General features: G+C 62.7%; 1 protein-coding gene across 4 annotated transcripts; it reads left to right on the plus strand.

Moving 5' to 3' along the window:
• The first annotated feature begins 1,391 nt into the window (after positions 1–1,391).
• On the plus strand, positions 1,392–23,451 carry Cacna1h (calcium voltage-gated channel subunit alpha1 H). Of its 4 annotated transcripts, none has more exons than XM_046441761.2 (33): positions 1,392–1,523; positions 1,597–1,730; positions 1,891–1,988; positions 3,604–3,763; positions 4,835–5,144; positions 5,262–5,354; positions 5,471–6,263; positions 7,656–8,098; positions 9,373–9,524; positions 10,207–10,392; positions 10,870–10,987; positions 11,075–11,230; positions 11,362–11,452; positions 11,561–11,769; positions 12,649–13,071; positions 13,461–13,561; positions 13,647–13,770; positions 13,848–13,916; positions 14,015–14,199; positions 14,389–14,515; positions 14,594–14,719; positions 14,798–14,887; positions 14,995–15,187; positions 15,785–15,802; positions 16,916–17,067; positions 17,668–17,777; positions 17,934–18,067; positions 18,294–18,364; positions 19,562–19,640; positions 20,128–20,249; positions 20,320–20,743; positions 20,868–21,028; positions 21,674–23,451. In XM_046441761.2, exons 1-33 carry the CDS (start codon positions 1,431–1,433, stop codon positions 22,706–22,708), a joined length of 6,780 nt encoding a protein of 2,259 aa, XP_046297717.1. In that variant the 5' UTR covers positions 1,392–1,430; the 3' UTR covers positions 22,709–23,451. The 4 variants fall into 4 exon arrangements, with proteins under 4 accessions (XP_046297717.1, XP_046297734.1, XP_046297725.1 ...); XM_046441778.2 differs by having other exon boundaries at positions 1,408–1,523; positions 20,921–21,028; positions 21,674–21,852; XM_046441769.2 differs by lacking the exon at positions 15,785–15,802 and having other exon boundaries at positions 1,408–1,523.
• The last annotated feature ends 870 nt before the right edge of the window (positions 23,452–24,321 follow it).

Below are 24,321 nucleotides of genomic sequence, written 5' to 3' on the forward strand. Positions count from 1 at the left end.
TGTGGCTGGTTGATGCCGCCTGTCCTCAGTGTGATCAAGGGTGGTGTGACACACAAGGACTGTCCTCACAGGACAGGAAGTGGGCCATGTGCACCTGGCTGCCCTGCCCAGGGGAGGTCCTGACACCCCTGTGCACAGTCCTAGGAGCTTCTTTGACCCTCTGGTCACTCCTGGTGGCCCTTGCTCACACACTGGTAGGCACAGGGAGGGTGGCCTATGAGTCTGGGGTGCCCTCTGCAGCAGCTCCTGATGGTGCTGGGTCTAAACGTGGGTGTAAGGGGATGGGGAGGACCTGCCTCTGGAGCCAGGACTTAGCTGGGCGGCCTGACATGTGGCTTCAGCCACCTGCCCCCTGCCTGAGGCTTGGCCATCTGTGTGACAGCAAGGGCACTCCTGTCAGTACTGCAGTCCTGCCTGTGGGTGCACCCTTCCTGGTGCAATTCCACCTACTACTTCACGAAGCCACTGTCCCTACCAAGTCACACACACGGGCCCCGTGCAGCTGGGGCAGAGTACCCAGGGAGGAGGGCAGGGCTGCCCTGGACTTTGAGGAAGTTCCCTGGTTTGGAGCCAGCACAGGGTCCAGTGGCCAGGGGGCAGCAGCTGATGAGGGCTAAGTGGGGGGGCTGGCCAGGGGGTCATGGGACAGTGACCTGTGAGGGGGCAGTGGGGTGAGGCCAGGGGGCAGTGACCCACAAGGGAAGCCCAGGGACACTGAGGCTCAGAGGCTAGTGGCTACCTGCCAGGAGATGTGAAGCCAGGCTGAATCTGGAGCCTGGCCTGGCTGTGAGGGTGGATGCCCAACCCCTGTGGCTGGGGTTGGTATTGGGGAGGTGGGGCTGCAGGCGAGACCTGGCTTCCCCATTCTGTCCTGCAGGTGGTCTTTTAGAAAGCTACTGTAGGTCCGGGTCTCCCATGGGAACTCCTTGCTAGCTGGCTCTCTAGTGGTCGCGGGGGCACAGGGAAAGCCACCAAAGTTGGATGGGCCAGGCCTGGGGTGGGCTATTGGGGTGGGGGTTCCCCTACCCTGGGTCCTTCTGGCTGTGGGCCACCCTGCCTACGGCCCCCCACAACCCGGCCACTGTGGAGGTTGGCCAGGCCCTGGAAACCCTGGGAGCCTCCCCCACAGAGGCCTCAGGTAGCATAGCTGGCTGGCCACAGGGCCCCTGTCCAAGGAGTTCCTGAGGAGTCAACTGGGGGGCAAGGCAGCAGCAACAGATTCTCCCCAGAACTATGGACTCCAGAGCCAGGGAGCCACCTGGTGGCCCCTTCTGGAATGGACAGGCATTCTGGTGCCAAGTGGCCAGGGTGGCCCTCCCGCGCTAGGGACATGGGGGTCCAGGATATGCCAGGCTGGCCTGCGGGTGGGCAGGGGGCGCTATTCACTGCACGTGGTCCTTAACGCCAGCACATGGTTCGAGCACGTCAGCATGCTGGTCATCATGCTCAACTGTGTGACCCTGGGCATGTTCCGGCCCTGCGAGGACCTGGAGTGCCGCTCGGAGCGCTGCAGCATCCTGGAGGTGGGCGGGCGGCAGGTGGGCGGGCGGGCCCTGGGGGGGGGGGGCATCCCGGCCTGACCTCTGCTCCCACCAGGCCTTCGATGACTTCATCTTCGCCTTCTTCGCTGTGGAGATGGTGATCAAGATGGTGGCCCTGGGGCTATTTGGGCAGAAGTGCTACCTGGGCGACACGTGGAACAGGCTGGACTTCTTCATCGTCATGGCAGGGTTGGTGGCCGCAGCCACGGGGCTGGCTGGTACCGGGTTCCCTGGGTGGCAGCCAGGGACAGGAGAGGTGGGTGGCCCAGGTCATGGGCCTCAGGGCCCAGCCTGGCTGGATTCAGGACCAGTGGCCTACCTGCCAACCTCGGGCCTCCTGCTTCCCCAGTATGATGGAGTACTCCCTGGACGGACACAACGTGAGCCTCTCTGCCATCCGCACCGTGCGCGTGCTGCGGCCCCTCCGCGCCATCAACCGCGTGCCCAGTAAGTGACAGGCCCCATCCAGGGCTCTCTAATCCCACTTAGGCCCTGGCACTGGGAGCTGAAGGGCCACCCTGATGCTTGTCTGGGCCCTGAGGACTTGCCTCCTTTCTGGGGAGATCCAGGCTAGGGCGTGATGGGCAGGCAGGTTCACATGGTCCTGGTCCCAGCACTGAGTGGCAGGGACTACTGTACTCTCTAGGGCATGACTGGAGTTGGTGGCCCCAGCAAGGGTACGCCTGCCCTAGGAGGGTGTGACAGTGGTGGTAGGGGACAACACCTCTAGATAACCAAGGTCACCAGGATCCACCAAAGGGCTCGTGGCTCAGGGTTGTGCCTTAATTCCCATGGGTCAGGCTTCTACCGACTTGTCTGCTCTAACCTCCAGGGTCAGATAGGACTCCAGTGCTGTGTGGTATTGGGCAAGTTACTGAACCTCTCAGAGCCCCTCTTTCTCACTGTAATAGTGGAGAGAGTGAACCCCTCCAGGTGGCAAGGTGAGGGATGCAGGTGTGACTCCTCGCATGCTGCACAGCATCCTCTACATGCTCAGTCCACTCAACAGGGCCAGCAGCTCCTCCCCAGGCCACCCTGTGGGAGCAGTCGAATGACCCAGCTCAGTCCACAGATGGCTTCTGCTGGGTCAAGTGCCTTTGCATCTGTCCCACAGGGTGACTCTGCACACAGGACCGTGTGCTCCTCATGACAATTCCCAGGACATGTTAAAGACTGTATTCCACTGTTTGCCCTAGGTCCACTCTGACCCCTGGGTAATGTGTGAACTTTGAGCCAGTTGCTGGCCAGAGTACAGCCCACTGACTGTGTCTGTCTGTCCACTGTGACTCTGTTCCTTTCCCTGTTTTTGAGACTTTAGTGTCCCTCCTGGCTTGGACTCCCCCAAGACCCAGGGCTCATTCTGCCATTGCCCCCTGCACCTGAACCTCCATGACACCTTGACACCTCTCCCCATGCCCAACCACATGGCCCAGGGCTCTACCTGCAGCCTCAGCATGGCCCTGCTTACACCTTGAGGAACAGGGCACTGCCCCTCCTGAGGACCTATCAAGGGACCCTGAGGCCTGGGCTGACCCGCCTTCTGGTGCCCTGGGTTCATGTGGCCTAAGGCTTCTGGCCTGCCTCCTGCCTTCTGTGCCTGTCCCCCGTGCCCCTCGATGAGGGGCTCTGAGGCTCTGCTGTAGCACGATTCCTACTGGGAATAGCCAGAGCTCCACCTGCTTGGAGCCCAAGAGGCAGCCCTGAGCCTGAGGTGCTATGCTAGAGGTGTGCGGTCAGCCCATGTGGCCAGGACCCTGCCATCCGAAGGGAGCAGGAACTGGCCAGCTCTCACCCATGGGGAGCTGCGGCCTGCTCCTCTCTGGTGTGGCTGTGACCCAGGAGTGTCCCTCGGGGCCTGCAGTAGGTCAGGTGGGGAACACCAGTCACCGTGGGACTAGCACAGCTACCCAGAGTACCCACATGAGCACACTTGACACAGTGGGAATTAGTAGCAATTTAGGAATTTGCTACTGTTCACAGTAGCAAAGCTCAGGCAGGGCCCGGGCCCAAGGACCCTCTAGGAGGACTCTGCTGAGCTGACCAGCAGCCCTGCCTCCCGCAGGCATGAGGATCCTGGTCACCCTGCTGCTGGACACGCTGCCCATGCTCGGGAATGTCCTCCTGCTCTGCTTCTTCGTCTTCTTCATCTTTGGCATTGTTGGTGTCCAGCTCTGGGCCGGCCTGCTGCGGAACCGCTGCTTCCTGGACAGCACGTTTGTCAGGTGTGCAGGCCCTGCCTCCAGTGTGAGGCCCCACCCTCCCAGCAGGCCTGCTCACAGTGGCTCCTCCCACCCATCAGCCCCCCCCCCCCCCCCCCCCCGTCTCTGTTGGCCCCTCCCACCCAGCAGGCCACACCCCCAATGCAAGACCTGCACCCAGCAGGCCAGAGGCTGGGAGTTGCTCCCTACCTGGAGGCCCCCTAGGTTGAACCAAGGTCCTGGCTTTGGGTTTCTCTCTTTGTTTTTCTGCCTGGGTTTGTTTCTTCTCCCTGTTCCTGTGCGTTCCCAACATGACATGGGAGTGCTGGTAGAAAGGCCCTGCAGGGGCTGAGCTCCCACTTACCTGTGGGTCACCCAGCCCTGCTCTCCTGGACCCCTGCAAGTTCTCTGGTGTGCCCAGGGCCATGGAGCCTGACCTCGGAGGGCTTCCCCCAGCTTGTCCTGGAGTGCCCAGCCCTGCTCAGGATGGGCACAGCAGCTTTCCCATGCCCCAGGGGAGCTTGCTGCATCTGGGGTGTGAAGCATTTGTCATTAGAAGTCTGCAGTTCAGGAGGCCTGACTGGAGGAGCAGCCAGGCTCCATCCTGTCTCCTCGTCTCCTTCTGAAGGACAGTCCCCCACAGATGCCACTATCTGCTTCTGACCCCTCATTGCCCTTCATAGTGGTCTGGGAGACCCTGGGGAGGTCTGGCAGGAAGAGAGGAGGGACCTACTAGGAAGTTCCAGTGGCCCCCAGAGTGGTTGAGATTCTCTGGCCCTCCTTCCAGGCCTGGCCATCAAGGGGAGGAGGGCATCAGGACAGCCCAGGGCCTCTGGAGCTATGTCAGGTGGGCTCATGGGTTCCCTAGCCAGGTCCTGACCATGCCCACAGCAGTGCCAATGGATGGCGTCTGCCTTTGCCCTGGGTGCTCACCCCACTGGCTCTTGCCCTGCGTTCTCTCTCCTGGGGGCAGGAGTGGGAGTCCCAGTGGAGCAGTCACATCCTGAGCCCCCTTCCCAAGGGAGCACAGTGGGCTTCAGGCTCAGTGAGACCCAGGCACCGACCCAGCCGCGCTCTGGCCCCACTGCCCTGCAGGAACAACAACCTGACCTTCCTACGGCCGTACTACCAGACAGAGGAGGGTGAGGAGAACCCCTTTATCTGCTCCTCACGCCGTGACAACGGCATGCAGAAGTGCTCCCACATCCCCGGCCGCCGGGAACTGCGCATGCAGTGCACATTGGGCTGGGAGGCTTACGTGCAGTCCCAGGCTGCGGGCGCCAGCCATAACGCCTGCATCAACTGGAACCAGTACTACAACGTGTGCCGCTCAGGGGACCTCAACCCCCACAACGGTGCCATCAACTTCGACAACATCGGCTACGCTTGGATAGCCATTTTCCAGGTGGGCACTGAGGGTGTGGCCAGGGCCCTGGAAGGGCCATGAGGAGGGCATGGTGTTGACTGCTGGCTAGGGAGCTGGAGCAGGCATGGGCCAGGGTGCAGCCGCCTCCCTCCCCAGGTGATCACGCTGGAGGGCTGGGTGGACATCATGTACTACGTCATGGACGCCCACTCCTTCTACAACTTCATCTACTTCATCCTGCTCATCATCGTGAGTGTGGGCTGGGGAGGGGTGGGGGTGCAGGGCGGCCCTGCGTCCTGCCCTACCCCTAAGGGGAGGGTGTAGCTCGTGTCCTGGGAGTGGTGGTCACTCCCACCCTGCCGCAGGTGGGCTCCTTCTTCATGATCAACCTGTGCCTGGTGGTGATCGCCACGCAGTTCTCGGAGACCAAGCAGCGGGAGAACCAGCTGATGCGTGAGCAGCGTGCCCGCTACCTGTCCAACGACAGCACACTAGCCAGCTTCTCAGAGCCAGGCAGCTGCTACGAGGAGCTGCTCAAGTACGTGGGCCACGTCATCCGCAAGGTCAAGCGCCGCGGCTTGCGCCTCTATGCACGCTGGCAGAGCCGTTGGCGCAAGAAGGTGGACCCCAGCAGCAGCCTGCAGGGCCAGGGCCCCGGGCAGCGGCAGCGCCGGGCAGGCAGGTGCGCAGCCTCCGTGCACCACCTGGTATACCACCACCACCACCACCACCACCACCACTACCACCACTTCAGCCATGGCAGCCCGCGCAGGCCCACTCCTGAACCAGGCACCCGCGACACTAGGCTGGTGCCTGCCGGCGCGCCACACTCGCCGCCCTGCCTGGGCCATAGGCCGCCTGACTCCGAGTCTGTGCACAGCATCTACCACGCCGGCTGCCACGTGGAGGGGCCGCAGGAGAGGGCCCGGGTCGCACACACTGCAGCTACCACTGCTGCCAGCCTCAAGCTGGCCTCGGGGCTGGGCACCATGAACTACCCTACTATCCTGCCCTCAGGCCTGGTTGGCAACAAAGGCAGCACCAGCCCCGGGCCCAAGGGCCAGCGGGCCGTGCCCCCGAGGACCATGGGGCATAGCCCCCTGAGCCTGGGTGGCCCTGGCCCCTACGAGAAGATGCAGCACGTGGTTGGGGAACATGGTAAGGACTCCAACACCACCCAGGGAGGAGGAGGGCACCTGGTAGCACCCTGGGGTATGGCCTGTGTACCCCGCACCTTGCCAGTCAGGGAGGAAGAGGGGCCCCATCTCTCCATCCCACGTGAAGCCCCATTGACAGGCCCAGAGGAGCAGAGTCTTTGCCCTGAGATGGCACTCAGCTTGGCAAGGAAAGCCTGGCACACCTCCCACGTTCCCTCCTGGTCCTGGGGGACCATGTGCCCACGTCCATGGCCTGCCATGGCCTGGGAGGACTTGTGGAGCCCCTAGTAGCTGGGAGCTGGTTCCTTTGCTGGTGGATAAACTGAGGCTTGGGCAGTGTGGGAGTAGAAATCAAGGTGCAGGGTCCCCAAGGATCAGGAGAGTATAGAGTCCCGCTTGGGACAGACAGCCCAAGGGGAAACATGGGGCTTCCCGGGGAGCAGGTCCCCTGCGTTCCTGGAGGCTCTACCAGGGCCTATGTGGGACAGCAGGGGACATGTGCTCCAGCCCCTGCAAGGAGGATAGTGATGGAGGCCTTGCCTGCTCTGTGGGGGATGGCGACAGCTAGGAGGGCGACTGGCTGGGTGGGGAGCTGGTGCCACCGCGTACCCTGATGTCAGCAAATGGAATCTTAGGTGTCTGTGGGCAGTGCAGCTGTAGAGGGGACAAACTTGCCCACCTCAAGTGTCCCCACCCCAATGTGTGACAGGAGTGCCACCATTGGGGATGTGTGCACCCTGGTGTACACGTGTGTGCCTAGCTAACTTGTGACTTCCCCAAGTGCACCTGTGTGTGTGCAAAAATGTGTGCAGGTGTACATGTGTTCCCAGGTTTGCATGTGTGTGAGAATGTGCCCAGTTGTACACATGAATGCCCCCATGTGCACGTGTGGGTGTACAAGTGTGTCCAGGTGTGCAGTGATGGTCCCCAGGGACATCTGAGTGTGCAAGTGCACACCCAGATACGTGTGTGCCCAGGTGTGTGCCTGCAGGTGCGTCTGCCCTATGTTTTTGGCTGCTGTCAGGGTGCCTCAGGTGGGTAGCTCACAGCAACAGAAACGTCCTCTGGGCTCTGGGAGGCCAGAAGCTGGCATTAGCATGGTGGGCTGGCTCCTGGAGGCCCAGGCACCACAGGCTGCTGGGGCTGGATGCTGGGTGGTGCCTCAGCCCCTGCCCGCTGCTGCACAGGACTCTCCCATGCATGTTTTCCCTCTTCTGAGGATGCCAGTTGTCCAGGGCCCCCTCTGCTGTCTGCTCCAGGCCTCCTCAGAGGCCTCATCCCACATGAGGCCCCATCACAGCCTCTAGCATCAGGACAAGGGCAGTCTTTCTGGGGACCTGGTGCCCTGGGGTTGGCGCTCTGTGCAAATCTGACCCTGTCTGTGTCCCCACAGGACTGGGCCGGGCTTCCAGCCGTCTCTCAGGCCTGAGTGTGCCCTGCCCTCTGCCCAGCCCCCAGGCGGGCACACTCACCTGTGAACTCAAGAACTGCCCATACTGTGCCAGTGCTCTGGAGGACCCTGAGCTTGAGTTCAGTGGCTCTGAGAGCGGGGACTCAGATGCCCATGGGGTCTACGAGTTCACACAGGACGTGCAACGCAGCGACCGCCGCGATCCCATGCAGCCACCCCCAGCAGCAGACACACCAGGCCAGGGTGGTGTGCAATGCCGGCCACAGCGGCGACCAGCCTCCAGCGGGCCAGGCTGGCCAGGCCGTCTCTGGGCCTCCTTCAGTGGCAAGCTGCGCCGCATCGTAGAGAGCAAGTACTTCAACCGTGGCATCATGGTGGCCATCCTGGTCAACACACTGAGCATGGGCGTCGAGTACCATGAGCAGGTGGGGCCCTCGGGGGAATGGACGGGGTCAGAGCCAGGACATGGCCACTAGCAAGCCTCAGAGCTCTGCCTCCTTGAGGCTGCGCCTCTTCAGGCCCCAAGGGTCCGTGTGGTGGCCTCTGTAGCAAGGAGAGGTCTGCATAGCCTCAGTCCCTTGGGCAGTAAGAGTCAGATGCTCCTGACTCCTCAGGCTAGGCCTCTGCTGAGCCGTGGACATGGACTTCTGGCTCCAGCCCAGAGGTTCTCCCAGTCAGGGTGGGAGCCAGGAGACCACCAGAAAACCCCCAGGTCAGGGCACCCAGAGGCACTGAGCCCAAGGATATCCAACCAGCCAGCCCTTCTCAGTGCTTTCTGGGAGAGGCAAATGGCCCAAACCCTGGCCATACCCGCAGGGGCCCTTGGTGGCTGCAGCAGCCCCCATGAAGTGACTCCTGGGCCCAGGAGGAGGGGTGCAGAGGGCACCGAGCACCCCTCACCTGCCTGGGCACCAGAGCCCCTTATACAGCTGACCCTTGCCCTCAGGACTGAGGCCACACCAGGGCAGGAACAATGGGTCCAGTAGGGCAGGTGTCCTCTCCTGGGGTCCAGGGCCAGCTCCTGTTGCTACTGTGCCAAATCCCCCTTAGCAGCCAGAGCGGTCTTCTCATCCTCTAACATCTGGGCATGTCCAGTTGTTATTTCCCAGAGTCACTTGGGGAAGTGCAGCCACTGTTGGCCTTAGGCAGGCCCCAGGCAGGGTGCTGTCCCGGGAGGGCGGGACTCTGGGCAGCACAGCCCCCACCTGGAGGAGCTTCTGTGCACACAGACGTGCGCACCCACTCCACGGTCACACGTGCAAGGCTTGCCTGTATACACACATGCACAATCACACACAGGCTCCCACCCCAGCAGTGTGGCCTTGGGCTCTACAGGGGGCGTGGACAGGCTGCTGACTTGCTGCACCCAACAGCCCCCAGCCCCACACCCAGCTCTGTTCCCCATGGCCTGTGCCTTGTGGAGGGTCTGAGGAGGCCGGTGGCAGCCTGCACACTGAGCCGCAATCGCAGGAAGGTTGGGCAGGTCCTGGGGAGCAGAGAGTTTGTGGTGGGCTAGGCAGGTCTGCTGTCCACTTGGAGGGCACCCCTGGGGTGCTGTTTCTGTAGCTCACAAATGAGCAGTCTCTTGAGTGGCTACATAGCCCTCAGTCCCTTGGGCCCTTGATGCAGCCAAAGCTGCTTGTCCTTCAGTGCCCAGAAGGACACTACAGGAGGCCCTGACCCTCTTCCCTGCCTGCAGCCAGAGGAGCTGACCAATGCTCTGGAGATCAGCAACATTGTGTTCACCAGCATGTTTGCCTTGGAGATGCTGCTGAAGCTGCTGGCCTGTGGCCCGCTGGGCTACATCCGGAACCCCTACAACATCTTTGATGGCATCATCGTGGTCATCAGGTGGGTGCGTGGCCACTCAGGCCAAGGGACCCGGGAAGCTCTGCTCTGAGGCAGAATCTTGAAATGCAGAGCATCATCCACAGGAAGGAGCTTGATGGTGGTGGTTCAGGTGGGCTGGGGCCCTGGTTACCTCAGGCTTTGGACAGTCCCTTCCCCACAGGCACCGTGGGCCACACATTAGGGCAGCTGTATCTCGGTGGGTGTTTAGCATCTGGAGAAGCTGGTCTCTGCAGGCCAGTTTGGGTGCTCAGTAGCCCTTCATCCTGATGAGGAAGAGCAGCTGGGGCTACATCATGCTCACCTCTGGGCGTTTGCTGTAGCAAGATTCAGTACTGAGTGGCAGGGGAATCTGAGGGTGACCTCGGCTCCCATAGAGGAAGCAGACCTCAGGAGTGCAGGAACAGGCAATTGGGAGCAGAGGAGCCAGTCCTGGCCACAGAGGTCAGGACAGGAGGCACGAGGCTGAGACACTTCTCTGACTTGCTGAGAGCCCAAGTCTTCTGGGAGCTCAGGAGCTGGGCAGCCTGCAGGTCCCATGGCCAGTCAGGCTGCTGAGCTGGGCACCTCTGCAGCCCAGCCTGCTCCCAGATGTGTGGTAGAGCAGAGGCCATCCTGCCTCCGGGAAGAGGGCCCCGGGTCGGGACAGCCACACTGATCCGCCACCTGGCACCCTGGCCTGCAGCGTCTGGGAGATCGTGGGGCAGGCGGATGGAGGCCTGTCCGTGCTGCGCACCTTCCGGCTTCTGCGGGTGCTAAAGCTGGTACGCTTCCTGCCGGCACTGCGGCGGCAGCTCGTGGTGCTCATGAAGACCATGGACAACGTGGCCACCTTCTGCATGCTGCTCATGCTCTTCATCTTCATCTTCAGGTGGGCACCGGCCTCCCCCAGGGCAGCTGAGCTATGCCTGTCCCCACCTGAGCCCTCAGGAGTCAGCTTGTCACCGCTGCCTGAATTCAGGAAGCACGACTGAGCACCTACTGTGTGCGGGTGCTAGGGTGCCGTTCACAGGTGGGGGTTGGAGGTGGAGCCTCCAGGCAGATGAGGTGGGGACTGTGGATCATGCAGGCTCCTGGAGGGGTTGCTGAGTGCCTGCATGTGCCATCCTGGCCTGGGCACAGGGCTCGGAGAGGGTGGGCAGCACAGGCAGGCTGGTTCTTGTGGCCAAGCAGGGATGAGACAGGTATCCCAGGTCCTGGCCACTGCCCAGAGTCAGAGTGGCCTCAACTGTCCACCTTGGTTCTGGGTGTAGGTGCCTCCTAAGCCACAAGTGTGGGTGCCCAGGAGGGGGTCAGGCACTGGGGTGATGGAGGGTCCCTGTTCAGTGCACCCCACTCCTGCCTTCAGCATCCTGGGCATGCACCTGTTTGGCTGCAAGTTCAGCCTGAAGACAGACACAGGAGACACTGTCCCTGACAGAAAGAACTTTGACTCCCTGCTTTGGGCCATCGTCACTGTGTTCCAGGTACACCCAGGGGCTTCTGAGTGGGAAGGATGGGCCGAGGGCCCAGGGGTCACGGGCTGGTGCCAGGCCTGAGTCATGTCCCCCCAGATCCTGACACAGGAGGACTGGAATGTGGTGCTGTACAATGGCATGGCCTCCACTTCCTCGTGGGCCGCCCTCTACTTCGTGGCCCTGATGACCTTCGGCAACTACGTACTCTTCAACCTGCTGGTGGCCATCCTGGTGGAGGGCTTCCAGGCAGAGGTGAGGGCTCGGGCACCCTCGGCAGGCGGTCTCAGGGCCCTTCTGCCCATGCCCTACCCCCTCACTGCAGCCTCCATGGCTGAGGGCCCACCGAGGGAGCCTCACGTCTGCCTTGTGCGTGGCGGGTACAGGGTGATGCCACCAGATCCGACTCTGATGAGGACAAGACATCCACCCACTTTGAGGAGGATCTCGACAAGTTTAGGGTCCTGCCAGCCTCAGGTGTGAGGGGGTGTTGACCGGCATGGGGGCATCCCTGTCCTGGTGTGGTAGGCTGGGAGGAGTTTTTGTTCCTGGGATCTAGCTGCTCACGGGGCCCACTCCACCCAGAGATGAAGATGTCATCGCTGGTGGTGACCCCCAACGGGCACCTGGAGGGCCGGGGGAGCCTGCCCCCTCCCCTCATCATGCATACGGCAGCCACGCCTATTCCCACTCCCAAGAGCTCTCCACACCTGGACGTGGCCCATGGCCTCCTGGACTCACGCCATGGGAGCAGCAGCTCTGTGGACCCCCAGCAGGGGGACCAGAAGTCTCTGGTAAGGATGATCCCCTGCCCAGGCCCTTGTAGCACCTCCTGCCCTGAGACGAGCAAAAATCCATGTGCCTCATAAAGCTCTGGCCACATAAGTCTGAGGGGCCAGTGCTGTGCTCTATGTGCAGGCAGGCAAACTCCACGTGGTCCCTGCAGGCTAGCAGAAGGCCCAGCAGGTTCCTATCCCAGCTCAAAATGAGAGAAAGTGGTCGAGCAGAGGTCAAGGAAGGAAAAATGGAACAGGGCTGGGAAATAGGACTAGGGTCGGACTCAGGGGTCGCCACCAGCAAGGCATCCACTGTGTGTGGCCCGGGTGTCTCAGGCACTTTGAAACTCCAGGAAGTGCTGCCCTGTGGACGTGGCTGTGAGGGGAGAGCAGAGGGAGTGGAGGGGGCCGTGTGTAGCTAGGAGACATGGGGAAGGATTAGGACAGGATGGTGGGGAGCCACTCCTCCCCAGGAGGTAGACGGGGAGTGAGACTCAGCTCCTGCTTGGGGGTCAAGCAGCACAGCAAGCCCAGGAGAGGCCCCAGGCGTGGGTCTAGTTTTATGCCCTGAGACAGCAGCCAAGTCCCTCTGCAAGTACAGAAGTGACCCAGGGAAATGGTGCTGCACATGGCCCCAGCCCTCTGGGGCCCTCCTGCTGACCCTACAGGACACAGCAGCCAGGGGCACCCCCCTGGGCAAGCGCTGGCATTTCTGAGCCTCCAGCTGGCTCAGGGTCATGAGAACACAGCGTGGATGGTGTCCCTAGTCATCAGGGTGGCTCACATGTGTGACCCAGCTTGCTACAAGTTCCAGCCATTGACTGGCAGCCAGGGAAGGGCCCTACCTGCCAGTGGGTGTGGGCCCAGTGCGTGTTCCCGCTCCTGCTCCGCCCCCAGGCCAGCCTTCGCAGCTCACCCTGTGCCCACTGGGGCCCCAGCAGCGCCTGGAGCAGCCGGCGCTCAAGCTGGAGCAGCCTGGGCCGCGCGCCCAGCCTCAAGCACCGCGGCCAGCGTGGGGAGCGCGAATCGCTGCTGTCTGGCGACGGAAAGGGCAGCACAGACGATGAGGCCGAGGATGGCAGGCCAGGGACCGGCTCCAGGCCAGGGTCCTCGCCCGGGCCCCAAGCCAGCCCACTGCGGCGCGCCGAATCCCTGGACCACCACAGCACACTGGACCTGCAGTCCCCGCGGCCTGCCGCCCTCCTGCCAGCCAAGTTCCACGACTGTAATGGGCAAACAGTGGCCCTGCCCAGTGAATTCTTCCTGCGCATTGACAGTCACAAGGAGGACACAGTTGAGCTGGATGACGATGTGGAAGACGTGAGTGGGCCCCAGCAAGACCCACAGCTGTCCCTGTGCTGTTTTGGGCCCATTGTGGGTCAGGGCAGCAGACTTGCCAGGGGTGGAGTTCAGCTCTGGGGATCCCAATTGGCCCCCTGCCCTCAAGGCCGGCCCTCCCTTGTGGTCAGCCACTGCCTGGAGCCCCCTTGGTGAAGCAGGCAGTGTCTGCCAGGCTGGGTGCCTCAGGGGCCCCACCAAGCTGGCCAGTGGACTCGCTGTAATCACGGCCCATTGCCTGGGAGTGTGGGAAGGTGAGGCTCCTGGCAGACAGCAGGAGGGAGGGGCAGCCCCAACAGGCACCTCGGTGGACTGGCCCCCAGGAGGGACAAGGCAGCGCCTGGGGTCTGAGGGCTACCTCCCCTCCCCAGAGCTGCTGCTTCCGCCTACACAAGGTGCTGGAGCCCTACACGCCCCAGTGGTGCCGCAGCCGCGAGTCCTGGGCCCTCTACCTCTTCTCCCCGCAGAACAGGTGAGAGGACAGGGGGGCTGGCGGGTGACCCCAGGGCCGCAGCTGCTGTGGGGCCCGCCAGCCACACTCACAGCCCCCTCCCCAGGCTGCGTGCCTGCTGCCAGAAGGTCATCGCGCACCGGATGTTTGACCACGTGGTCCTCGTCTTCATCTTCCTCAACTGCATCACCATCGCCCTGGAGAGGCCAGACATTGACCCCGGGAGCACCGTGAGTTGCCGTCGGAGGCCACTGGGGCAAGGCCGGGCAGGGCAGAGTGCGGCTTTCCCACCGGACTTTCCCTGCAGGAACGGGCCTTCCTCAGCGTCTCCAACTACATCTTCACAGCCATCTTCGTGGTGGAAATGATGGTGAAGGTAGGTCTCTCCACTGCCGCGCCCTAGCCCGCCCACTGCCAAGCCCCGCCCACAGCCCTGCCTGTGGGCCTCCCACCTAGCCCAAGTACCATCCCCAGGTGGTAGCCCTGGGTCTGCTGTGGGGCGAGCGTGCCTACCTGCAGAGCAGTTGGAACGTGCTGGACGGGTTGCTGGTCCTGGTGTCCCTGGTGGACATCGTTGTGGCCATGGCCTCCGCTGGTGGTGCCAAGATCCTGGGCATTCTGCGCGTGCTGCGCCTGTTGCGGACCCTGCGACCTCTGAGGTAGGGCAAGGACAGGAACAGGGATGGGAGGACAGGGGGCCACCAAGGGTGGAGGTGTGGCCTTTGAGGTAGGACAGAGTCGGGAGGATGGGGTGGGGCCACCACAGGTGTCCAGAGCGGATGAGGCGTGGCCCACCCCACCTGGTAGCCGCTGTGTGGCTCAACCACGCGTGCCCTCCACTGGGCCAGGGTCATCAGCCGGGCTCCAGGCCTCAAGCTGGTGGTGGAGACGCTGATCTCATCGCTCAGGCCCATCGGGAACATCGTACTCATCTGCTGCGCCTTCTTCATCATCTTCGGCATCCTGGGGGTGCAGGTGGGTGGGCTGCCGCCCAGGTGGACAGGTCTGGGGGCCACTGGGCGGGTGCCCCGGGTGACAGCCGTGCCCGGTCAGCTCTTCAAGGGGAAGTTCTACTACTGCGAGGGTGCCGACACCAGGAACATCTCCACCAAGGCTGAGTGCCGGGCTGCCCACTACCGCTGGGTGCGGCGCAAGTACAACTTCGACAACTTGGGCCAGGTGGGCGCGGTGCGTGCGGAGCCTCCAGGGCAGGGCTGACCACTGCGCGGCCCTGTTGGTGACCCATCGCACTCGCAGGCGCTGATGTCACTGTTCGTGCTATCGTCCAAGGACGGCTGGGTGAACATCATGTATGATGGACTAGACGCCGTGGGCATTGACCAGCAGGTGCGCGGGCTGGGAGGCCACAGAGGCCTGGAGTCACCCTTTGTGTCCTGGGGCTCCCGCCGTGGGCGTGGCGGGCGGAGGGCAACCCACCGCCTCGTGTGCCATAGCCCGTGCAGAACCACAACCCCTGGATGCTGCTGTACTTCATCTCCTTCCTGCTCATCGTCAGCTTCTTTGTGCTCAACATGTTCGTGGGTGTGGTGGTAGAGAACTTCCACAAGTGCCGGCAGCACCAGGAGGCTGAGGAGGCGCGCCGGCGGGAGGAGAAGCGGCAACGGCGGCTGGAGAGGCGGCGCAGGAGTAAGGCGCCCCTGGTGGCGGTGGCGGGTCGGTACCTGCACACAGGGCCGTGGCACCAGCCCCGGGGCCTGCAGCCCCACCCGAATGGCTCTGCACGTGGCCCACCTTGCATGGGGGCCCGGCCTCATGAGGGGCCAGCAGGCGTGGGCAGTTGGGGCGCCCACTGTGGCAGGAGGCAGGGTCCCCTCTCAAGGGACCCAGGAAACGGGGCGCCCCAGCCTGCACCTGCTCTCTAGGGACAGGTTCATCCCATGGGTCCCCTCTACAAGAGCCATCATGCCCCCTGAGAGTTTGGCCTGTGGCTTGGGAGCAAGAAGGCCCCCGAGTGTCCCCCACCCCCAGCAGGCACCTGACATTTCCCCCACTCCTGGCAGGTTCCCTGTGTCCCCCACCCCCGGCAGGCCCCTGACATTTCCCCCACCCCCAGCAGGCCCCTGGCAGGTCCTTGGCATTACACCCACCCTTGATAGGCCCCCAGTGTCCCCCCTACCCCTGGCAGGGCCCTGGTGTTACCCCTGCCCCAGGCATGCCCCGCCCCTGGCAGGCCCCCAATGCCGCCCCCCACTGCGGCCCTCAGACGTCTCCTTGTCTTTCCAGGCACTTTCCCCAGCCCAGGTACCTGCCCTGCCCGCATGCTCAGCCCGCTAACGCTGGCCGGCCATCACACCGCATGGGGAAGGAACACAGGCTCGCTGGGGTCCCCCAGGGTGGGCACAGGCTAGGGCCAGGTGCCAGCGGGCGGGGGGAGGCTGTGGCTTGCTCTCCAGTGTCCATGCCGCTGCCCCCGCTCTGGCCTGTCCCTCTTTGCAGCTTGCATGTGTGTGTCTCTGCTGTCTCTTGGGGACAAAAAGTGTCCCCTGGCTCTGACGGCTGTGGCTACTCCGTCTTCTGTGCAAGCTGCCATCCCCCTTGGCTGCCTTAGCTGAGCTGAGCTGAGCTCTCTAGTGACTGCATGCTAGACCAAGGAGCATGAGCCTCCAGGGTGGGGGGTCGCTCTGGTCAGCACCTGCTCTCCCTTGCCCTAGGCCTTCAGCCCCAAATTTGTGGTTGCGTGCCAAGGTGGCCCCGGGGCACAGGGCAGCCCATACCGTTCCTGCAAGAATTGGCAGCACTACAGGGCTGCTGTGGGCAGGGCACTTCGCAGACAGACCTTCAGGGGCACATAGAGGAGGCACTCCCCAGGGAGGTCCTGCCTTCCTGTCATGAGCCCTACTGACCTCAGAAGGCTGACCCCAGACCACTATCACCAGGTGCCCCTTGGGAGATGGCACAGGAAGGGACTTTACTTGTGGCCAGGGTACATCCCTACCTAGGCAGGCCCACGGGGTCTGGACTGGGAGATAAGGGGCTGCCCTGCCCAGCCTTTCATCCCAATGCTGGTCCATGGCCAACATGGCCAGATCTCCTGCTGGCCAGCCTGAAGTTTCAGGAGGGCAGTTCTGGTGCAGGGACCCGGGTAGAATGCAGGAAGGCCGCCTCAACTTCTACACCCTTCCTGGGGGCTGTCCAGACCTCCCAGTCCAGGAGGCCGACCTACCCCAAGGCCTCCCTGCAATCCCAGCCCATGGACTCTCACAGAACTGCCTTTCTACAGCATGGGTCCCTTTCCAAGAGAACGCCCTCCTCTGGCCTCCTGCAAGCCCCCAAGGGGCCGACCAGGACAGCTGGGCCCTCCTTGAGCTGTCCCGCTCACTTGGCGCTGGCTGCTCACGACCCCTCTCCCTGCAGAGGCCCAGCGCCGGCCCTACTACGCTGACTACTCCCAGGCACGCCGCTCCATCCACTCTCTGTGCACCAGCCACTACCTAGACCTCTTCATCACCTTTGTCATTGGCCTCAACGTCATCACTATGTCCATGGAGCACTATGACCAGCCCAAGGTGGGCCCAGTGGCACAGCCGCAAGTCCAGCCCAGCTTTGCTGCTGTCCAGCCAAGGGTGTTCTTTAAATACCAGGCCCAAACCCACAGCACCTGCCCAGGAAAGCGCTCTCAGCCTAAGGCTGGCTATAAATGTCCTTGGCAAGGGATGGCCTGTGCCCCTCATGCTCCCTGCACCTGTGTCTCTGGCCCCTAGTTGGGGTGTAGAATGGTAGAGCCTTCCAACAGAAGCAGCTTAGCCTGAGGAACATGCCTTGCTGTGAGGCTGGGCACAAGGGCGTGGTGGGGCGAGGGCCTGTGTCCCCCCCAGACTTAGTGGCCTTACCTGGGTGACGCTTCCCAGGCTTCTTAGGCACCCAGGTCAGCAGAGCTGGGGCCACAGTGGCCAGGCGCAGTTGCAGGCCCTGCACGCTGAGAGGGCCCTTACTGTGTCAAGCATCAACTGTGTGCTGTGCTAGAGATGGGAGACCTGACCGCCCAAGTACATGCTGCAGGGTGTCCTGGGGCTGGGGCCTCATGACCGCAGGAGGCCACTTGAGCAGGTAGAGTCGGCAGGGGCGACTCAGGGCCTCTTCAACCAGCTTGCCCCTCTGTCCCCCAGTCGCTGGACGAGGCCCTCAAGTATTGCAACTACGTGTTCACCATCGTCTTTGTCATTGAGGCTGTGCTGAAGCTGGTGGCCTTTGGGTTCCGGCGGTTCTTCAAGGACAGGTTGGTGGGTCCCCTAGCAGCCCTGAGGCACCCTGGGTTTTCTTGGAGTCCTGGCTGTCCTGGGACAAGTGCAGGTGGCAGGCAGGAGACTCCTGCCCTGGCCCTGAGTGGGCTCTGGGGTGGTGGCTGTGCTCAGCTGCGCCCTCTGCTGGCCAGGTGGAACCAGCTGGACCTGGCCATCGTCCTGCTGTCCATCATGGGCATTGCCCTGGAGGAGATTGAAATGAATGCCGCATTACCCATCAACCCCACCATCATCCGCATCATGCGTGTGCTCCGTATCGCCCGTGGTAGGTGTCCACTTGGGGTCCCCTAGACTGTCAGTAGAACCTTCTGATGGCCTCTGAGGCCTAGACAGAGCAGGATGGGCCACTGACAGGTCTGAGTCGCCTGAGATGTCTGCAGCTAACGGGGTAGTCCTGTCTTCCAGACAGGGAGCGCAGGGTCGGTGTCCAGGGTCTTTGGATCATCGGGTGGGGGTCAGCATGACTGCTAACACTCAGCTCCTGACCCTAGTGCTGAAGCTGCTGAAGATGGCCACAGGCATGCGGGCCCTGCTGGACACTGTGGTTCAAGCCCTGCCCCAGGTAGGTCAGGGTCTGGGCACTACCTGAGGGTGGGCATTGTAAAGGACAAGACCTCGGGGAGGGCCTGGCTCACCATCCCCCTCCTCCCTCACATCCATGTGTGTAGCTCAGATGAGCTGGAGGAGGGGTGCAGGTCACCTGCTTTCACCTGTCTTACGGCAAGAGCAGTGACCAGTGCCTTCTCTGACCAGTGTACTTTCAGAGGTCAGGGGCCACAGAGCCAGGGAGGGGCTGAGGCCAGTGGGGACCACGGTGAGCCTGATGTGGGTAGAAGACTGGCCCAATGTCCACAATACTGTACCCACAGTCCCACCTGTCCTTTCTGGCCTCAGGCTGAAAGGTACCAGTTGCATGGCCCTGTCTACACAGAGTCCAGTCCCCCTGCTCCCCCTGGCCATGGCCCAGCCTACTGGCCATCCACCCATGTGCCCTGCCCTACAGCTGATGACCTAGTGCCCAGTTGCCTGCCTCCTCACCCAACGCCAGCAGCCACCCACTCCCCTGTCTCCCCATGCTTTTTCCAGCCACCTCCCCACCGTGTGCCCGACCACCCGCCCCACCAGCCCTCCACCCCCACCATCTTTAGCAGCATGTTTCATCCCATCTGAGTGACATGCTGGTTGGTGCTCTACCCTCTGCCCAGCCACCCATAGGGACAGGAGGGAGGCCCAGGCCTGGCCACACCCAGCCTTGTAGGGTGCTGGAGCAGGTGCTGAGGTGCCAGCCGTTCAGAAGCTGCGGGGCTGCACAGATTCTCCAGGGAGGCAGGGACAAGGCCTCTGGTGGCACTCCTGTCCACTGAGCCTTGGCCCAGGGCCCTGCCATGGGGACCCCAAGGCAGAAGTGGCCCCTGCACAGTGCAAACAAGATCCCTCAGCAATACCCTCTGGGCCTCAGGAAGAGCACATGCTAGGAAGAGGGTGGACAGCCCCAGGGCAGCGGCTCAGGGGTGGACAGTTGGGCAAGCAGGGTGGGCATGAGCTATGGAGGGTTAGAGACTGGGGGACAGGGAAAGGTCAGGCCAACTCGGGAGGGGCCCTGGACCTGGGGCCAGAACGGGAGGTCCAGGAGACTCTAGGGCCAGGAGGGTCACAGAGCTCAGGACGGGTCCTCACCCCACCTTGCCTGGGCCGAGTGCGGGAACAGGTCCACGGGCTGGGCCGAGGGCTGACCTTGTTCTGCTTCTCTCTCGTGTAGGTAGGGAACCTTGGCCTTCTTTTCATGCTCCTGTTTTTTATCTATGCTGCCCTGGGAGTGGAGCTGTTTGGGAGGCTAGGTGAGTGTGGCTACGCCACCTACTCCCTGCTGGGCACCACCAGTCCCAGGGGGTCAGGAAGGCTCCCTCTTCCTCCACCCACACAGGCCTGCAGCTGGCTCAGGATCCTAGCCCCAACCCAGGCAGGCCACAGACCCCTGGTGTCCTTCCCCACTCTCCCACTGGCCCCTTGGGCCTTCACCCCGTGAGGTCAGCACTAGAGCACGTGCACAGGTGGCTCACTCTGTCCTCCAGAGGTGGCCCCAGGCAGGACTGCACTTGGGCCTTAGCACACACCAACCTGCTGACCCCCTGTGGCCGCCAGGAAGCAGGTGCTGGCAGTGTGTCCTCTGGATTGTCACTTAAGACTCTGACCCAGTCCGAGCCAGGGCAAGTGGGGACCCTCCAGATCAGCCCCGTCCTTGCTGAGCCTGCACTAGCTGTCCTGCCAGTGCTGGGAGGCTGTGGTGGAGGCTTCCATGCTGACGAGCAGGGTGTCCCCTGACAGAGTGCACTGAGGACAACCCCTGCGAGGGCCTAAGCAGGCACGCCACCTTTGCCAACTTCGGCATGGCCTTCCTCACGCTGTTCCGTGTGTCCACCGGGGACAACTGGAATGGGATCATGAAGGTAGGGCAGGAGCTGCCCTGGGTGGGGCCTGGGTGGCCAGGGACAGCGCAGTGACTGGCTGCCTCCGCAGGACACACTGCGGGAGTGTGCGCGTGAGGACAAGCACTGCCTAGGCTACCTGCCGGCACTGTCGCCCCTGTACTTCGTCACCTTCGTGCTGGTGGCCCAGTTCGTGCTGGTCAACGTGGTGGTGGCCGTGCTCATGAAGCACCTGGAGGAGAGCAACAAGGAGGCCCGCGAGGATGCCGAGATGGATGCCGAGCTCGAGCTGGAGATGTCGCAGGGGCCCCCCGCCCGCCCCTCACCCGCAGAAAGCCCAGACACAGGCCCAGATGGCCCCACCCTCTTGGCCGTGCGCAAGGTGTCTGTGTCCAGGACACTCTCACTGCCCAACGACAGCTGCATGTTCCGGCCCGTGGCACCCGCCACGGCCCCCCAACCCCACCCCCTGCAGGAGGCCAGGATGGAGACCTACGCGGGCAGCACCCCCTCAGGTGTGACCCCTGGGGGGCCAAGAGGACGGGGCTGGCAGAAGGGAGGATGGGGTTGGCAAGTCGCGGGTGGGGGATGGCGGGGTTGGGGCACAGGACACCTGGTTCAGCTGCGTCCCTGCCCCAGGCTTGGTCACCTCCGCTCACTCGCCGCCCCTGGAGCCTTCTGCCTCCCTGCAGGTCCCATCAGCCACATCCCCACCTGCCAGGGGCAGCGACCCTCAGTGTACCCTGTCCCCCCGTGGCGCACCCCACTCCCCCAGCCTCAGTCGGCTGCTCTGCAGACAGGTAGGGACCCTCATCCCGCAGGCCTGGGGGGCTTCATGGGGTTCCTTCTCCATTTGATAGGTGGTGCTGAGGCCTAGGGTGAGCAGATGCTGTGTCCTTAGGCTCAGATTGTTCCATCTGCCCCTTGGCAGACCTCAGGGCATCAAGCCAGTGGTGGTTTATGGTAGCACAATGGTAGACCCCAGCTTATAACTGCAGAGCTGGTCACAGGGCCCAAGAGTCGTCCTCAGGCAATAGCCTTGGGCCCTCACGGTGGCAGAGTGCCGGCTCCTGGGTCCTAGCTGTGCCTGGCCTGCCAAGGCTGACCCACAGCCCCTACCTGTTCTCCCCAGCTCCTGTGGCCAGCAGGAGAGCCCCTTGCTGCTTGGGAGCTCTCGGGGTATCCCATCCTCCTGGTGTCTAGATGGGCTGTGAGGCCTGGGCCCCACCCTGTGTCCCACCCTGTGCCCCTCAGCACATCCTGGACCCTGTGCAGGCTCTGCCCTCCGGAGCTCAGGCCTCCAGGGCTTCCCCTCCACTGGTGGCTGCAATGGATGGCTCCGGTCCCTCAGAGCCTCACAAATCCCTGCTCACACCAGCAGCTCCCTGCCCCCTCATCCTGCTGGCCAAAGTCCCATTCCTCACCTTGAACTGGTGTCTCTGCAGGAAGCCATGCGCAGAGAATCGCTGGAAGAGCAGGCTGATGGCCGTGGGGACAGTGCCCCGGGATCCACAGAGTCTTTTGAGAAGAGCCCAGCCAGGCAGGACTCCCTGGGGGGCCCCTCACGGTCCCCACCCTGCTCCCCACGGCCTGCCAGCATTCGCACCCGCAAGCACATGTTCGGACAACGCTGCATCTCCAGCCGGCTGCCGGCCCCTAGTGGAGATGAGGCTGAAGCCTCAGACCCAGCTGACGAGGAGGTCAGCCACATCACCAGCTCTGCCCAGCCCTGGCCCTTGGCCTCAACTCACAGCCTTGCAGCCTCCCCTGTGGCCCGAGGGGTGGCAGGCAGCGCGCAAGACCTACGCAGGTTCTGCAGTGTGGACGCCCAGGGTTTCCTAGACAAACCAGGCCGGGTGGACATGCAGAGGTGGCCCTCCATGGAGCTGGGTAGCGGGGACAGCCACCTGGATCCCAGGGAGGTCAAGGCCTGGGTCCCTGAGCTCGAGCCAGCCCTGGGGGCACGCAGGAAGAAGAAGATGAGCCCCCCCTGCATTTCTGTGGATCCCCCAATGGAGGATGAGAGCTCTACCCGGCCCCCTGCAGCAGAAGGTGGCAGCAGCACCCTGCGGCGCAGGACCCCATCCTGCGAGGCTGCCCTGCACAGGGACTGCCTGGAGCCCACCGAGGGCCCAGGTGCAGGAGGGGACCCTGCGGCCAAGGCGGAGCGTTGGGGCCAGGCCTGCCGATCAGAGCATCTAACTGTGCCCAGCTTTGCCTTTGAGCCACTGAATGTGGGGGGCCCCAGTGGAGACCCTTTGCTGGACAGTGACCACAGTGGGACCCCAGAACCCACAGCTTCCTTCTCAGGGGCCACAACATCTCTAGAACCCCATGAAACAGAGCCACCCTTGCCCTCTGGAGATGCCCCACAGAAGGACCAGGAACTATACCTCACAGTTCCCCAAACCCCGCTAAAGAAAGCAGGGTTGCTCCCAGCCACCCCTGCCCTGGGTGACAGTGCAGATGGATCTGTGTAGCTTGGGCTGATGCACACAGGGCTTTGATCCTGGGACTGGGAGCATCCCACAGAGGGGCGCCCAAGCAAGCTGTGAGCAGACCCCAGCTTGCCCCTGCTGTGGACGGAGGGGCCTGGGAAGAACGTCAGAGCAGGGAGAAGGGTGGACACCCCTTCTCCACGCGTGGGGAGCAGCCTCTGGGTCCCACAAGCCTCCACCGTGCAGATTCAGTTTGGGGTTTTCCTGAGTTTTGCCACCACTGCCCGAGGTGCTGGGGACAGGAGAAAGACCGGCAGCTCCTCGATGGAGGCCCCACAGCTCTAGCCTCGCAGTCCACGTGACTGTGTAGGGAACACACGCTTGGACCTCTCACCCTAGCAGAAGCCTCACACCCTGAGGCCACTGCAGCCAACCCCACCTTTGCTCAGAGTCTGAGTCCTTATCATCCTTTGTCACCCCCAGTGCACTCCGTCCCCATGTCACTCCCTGCCCCATCCCCTGAGTGTTCCAGAAACATCCCCGGGACTCTGGGAATGGCCACGTCACCAGGGAGACAGAAGCTGCGCAATAAGACACCTGACCTTTCCCCATTGGGCCCTGTACATCCAGGATTTTTGGCCTGGGGATTCAGTCCTTTGTTTTGTTCCCTTTGTTTTATAAATCCAGGTTAAATGTTGCAATAATCTGATACAGAAAACTCAGCTTCTTAAGGGAAAAGGGAGGGCCGGGAACAAAGCAGAATAAACACTAACTTATTTAAGAGACTTCCTGTTGTGTCAGAGACAAGTCCTGGAGCTACCAGGGAGGGGCAAGCCAGGTTCTGTGCAGCCAGCACTTGGCCAGCAGCAGCACCAGGAAGACCGGGAGAAAGAGCCCAGCCAGGAGAGGGGAGTCCTGGGTTTCCCAGCCCCAAGGACCCCAATTCTGGGGTGAGGAATTCACATGGGGATGTGGCTGTAGGCCCAGGCCCGTCAGGATGAATACAGCCTCGCCCCAGCGGACCACGCCAGCCTGCAACCAGGTCCCATCCACCTGGCAGGCCTCCGGTCATCCTGGAGGGCAGAGCAAGGTGAGGGCCACTGGTGGTTGGTGGGGAGTCTTGCTGGACTCCAGGCCCCAAGCCCTCCACTGTGCCCTAGGCCCACCTAGCAGGGTATGCCAGCACATAGCATGTCTGACCTGATAGTGCTGCTGTCCATGCTGGGGTAGGACTGGCTGCAGGTCTCTGTGTCCACCATGCCTCCTACAGGCTGTATGGGGGCCACAGAGGCTCTGGGGATGGGGCAAGTTCGGGGGAGAATGGAGCACCAGCCCCCACACTTGCAGAGTGGGCAAGGAGCTGGTTCCTTGGTACATGCACCAAGGTTGGTGGGCCAATTCCCCTCTTCCCGCCACGGTCCAGAGGATGTCAGGGGGCTCCTTGCCTCCCTCCTGCATGTGATCCCAGCCCATCACTCAACACCCATCCCAGGGTGGAAGTCAGCTGAGACCTTGGGGAGGCAGGCAAGATCTGGCTGCAGAGGGTCACAAGGGTGACCAGTTGCACCAAGGCAATGTCCCTTCTAGACCCTGGTGGTCCAGGGGAGTTGGAGCACAGGATAATTCATCTCATGGTGGAGACATTAGGAGACAAA

The sequence above is a fragment of the Marmota monax genome, unplaced genomic scaffold (assembly GCF_021218885.2).
Source record: "Marmota monax isolate L192 unplaced genomic scaffold, Marmota_monax_Labrador192_F-V1.1 WCK01_AAM20220418_F8-fsc00035, whole genome shotgun sequence".
Taxonomy (NCBI): Eukaryota; Metazoa; Chordata; class Mammalia; order Rodentia; family Sciuridae; genus Marmota; species Marmota monax.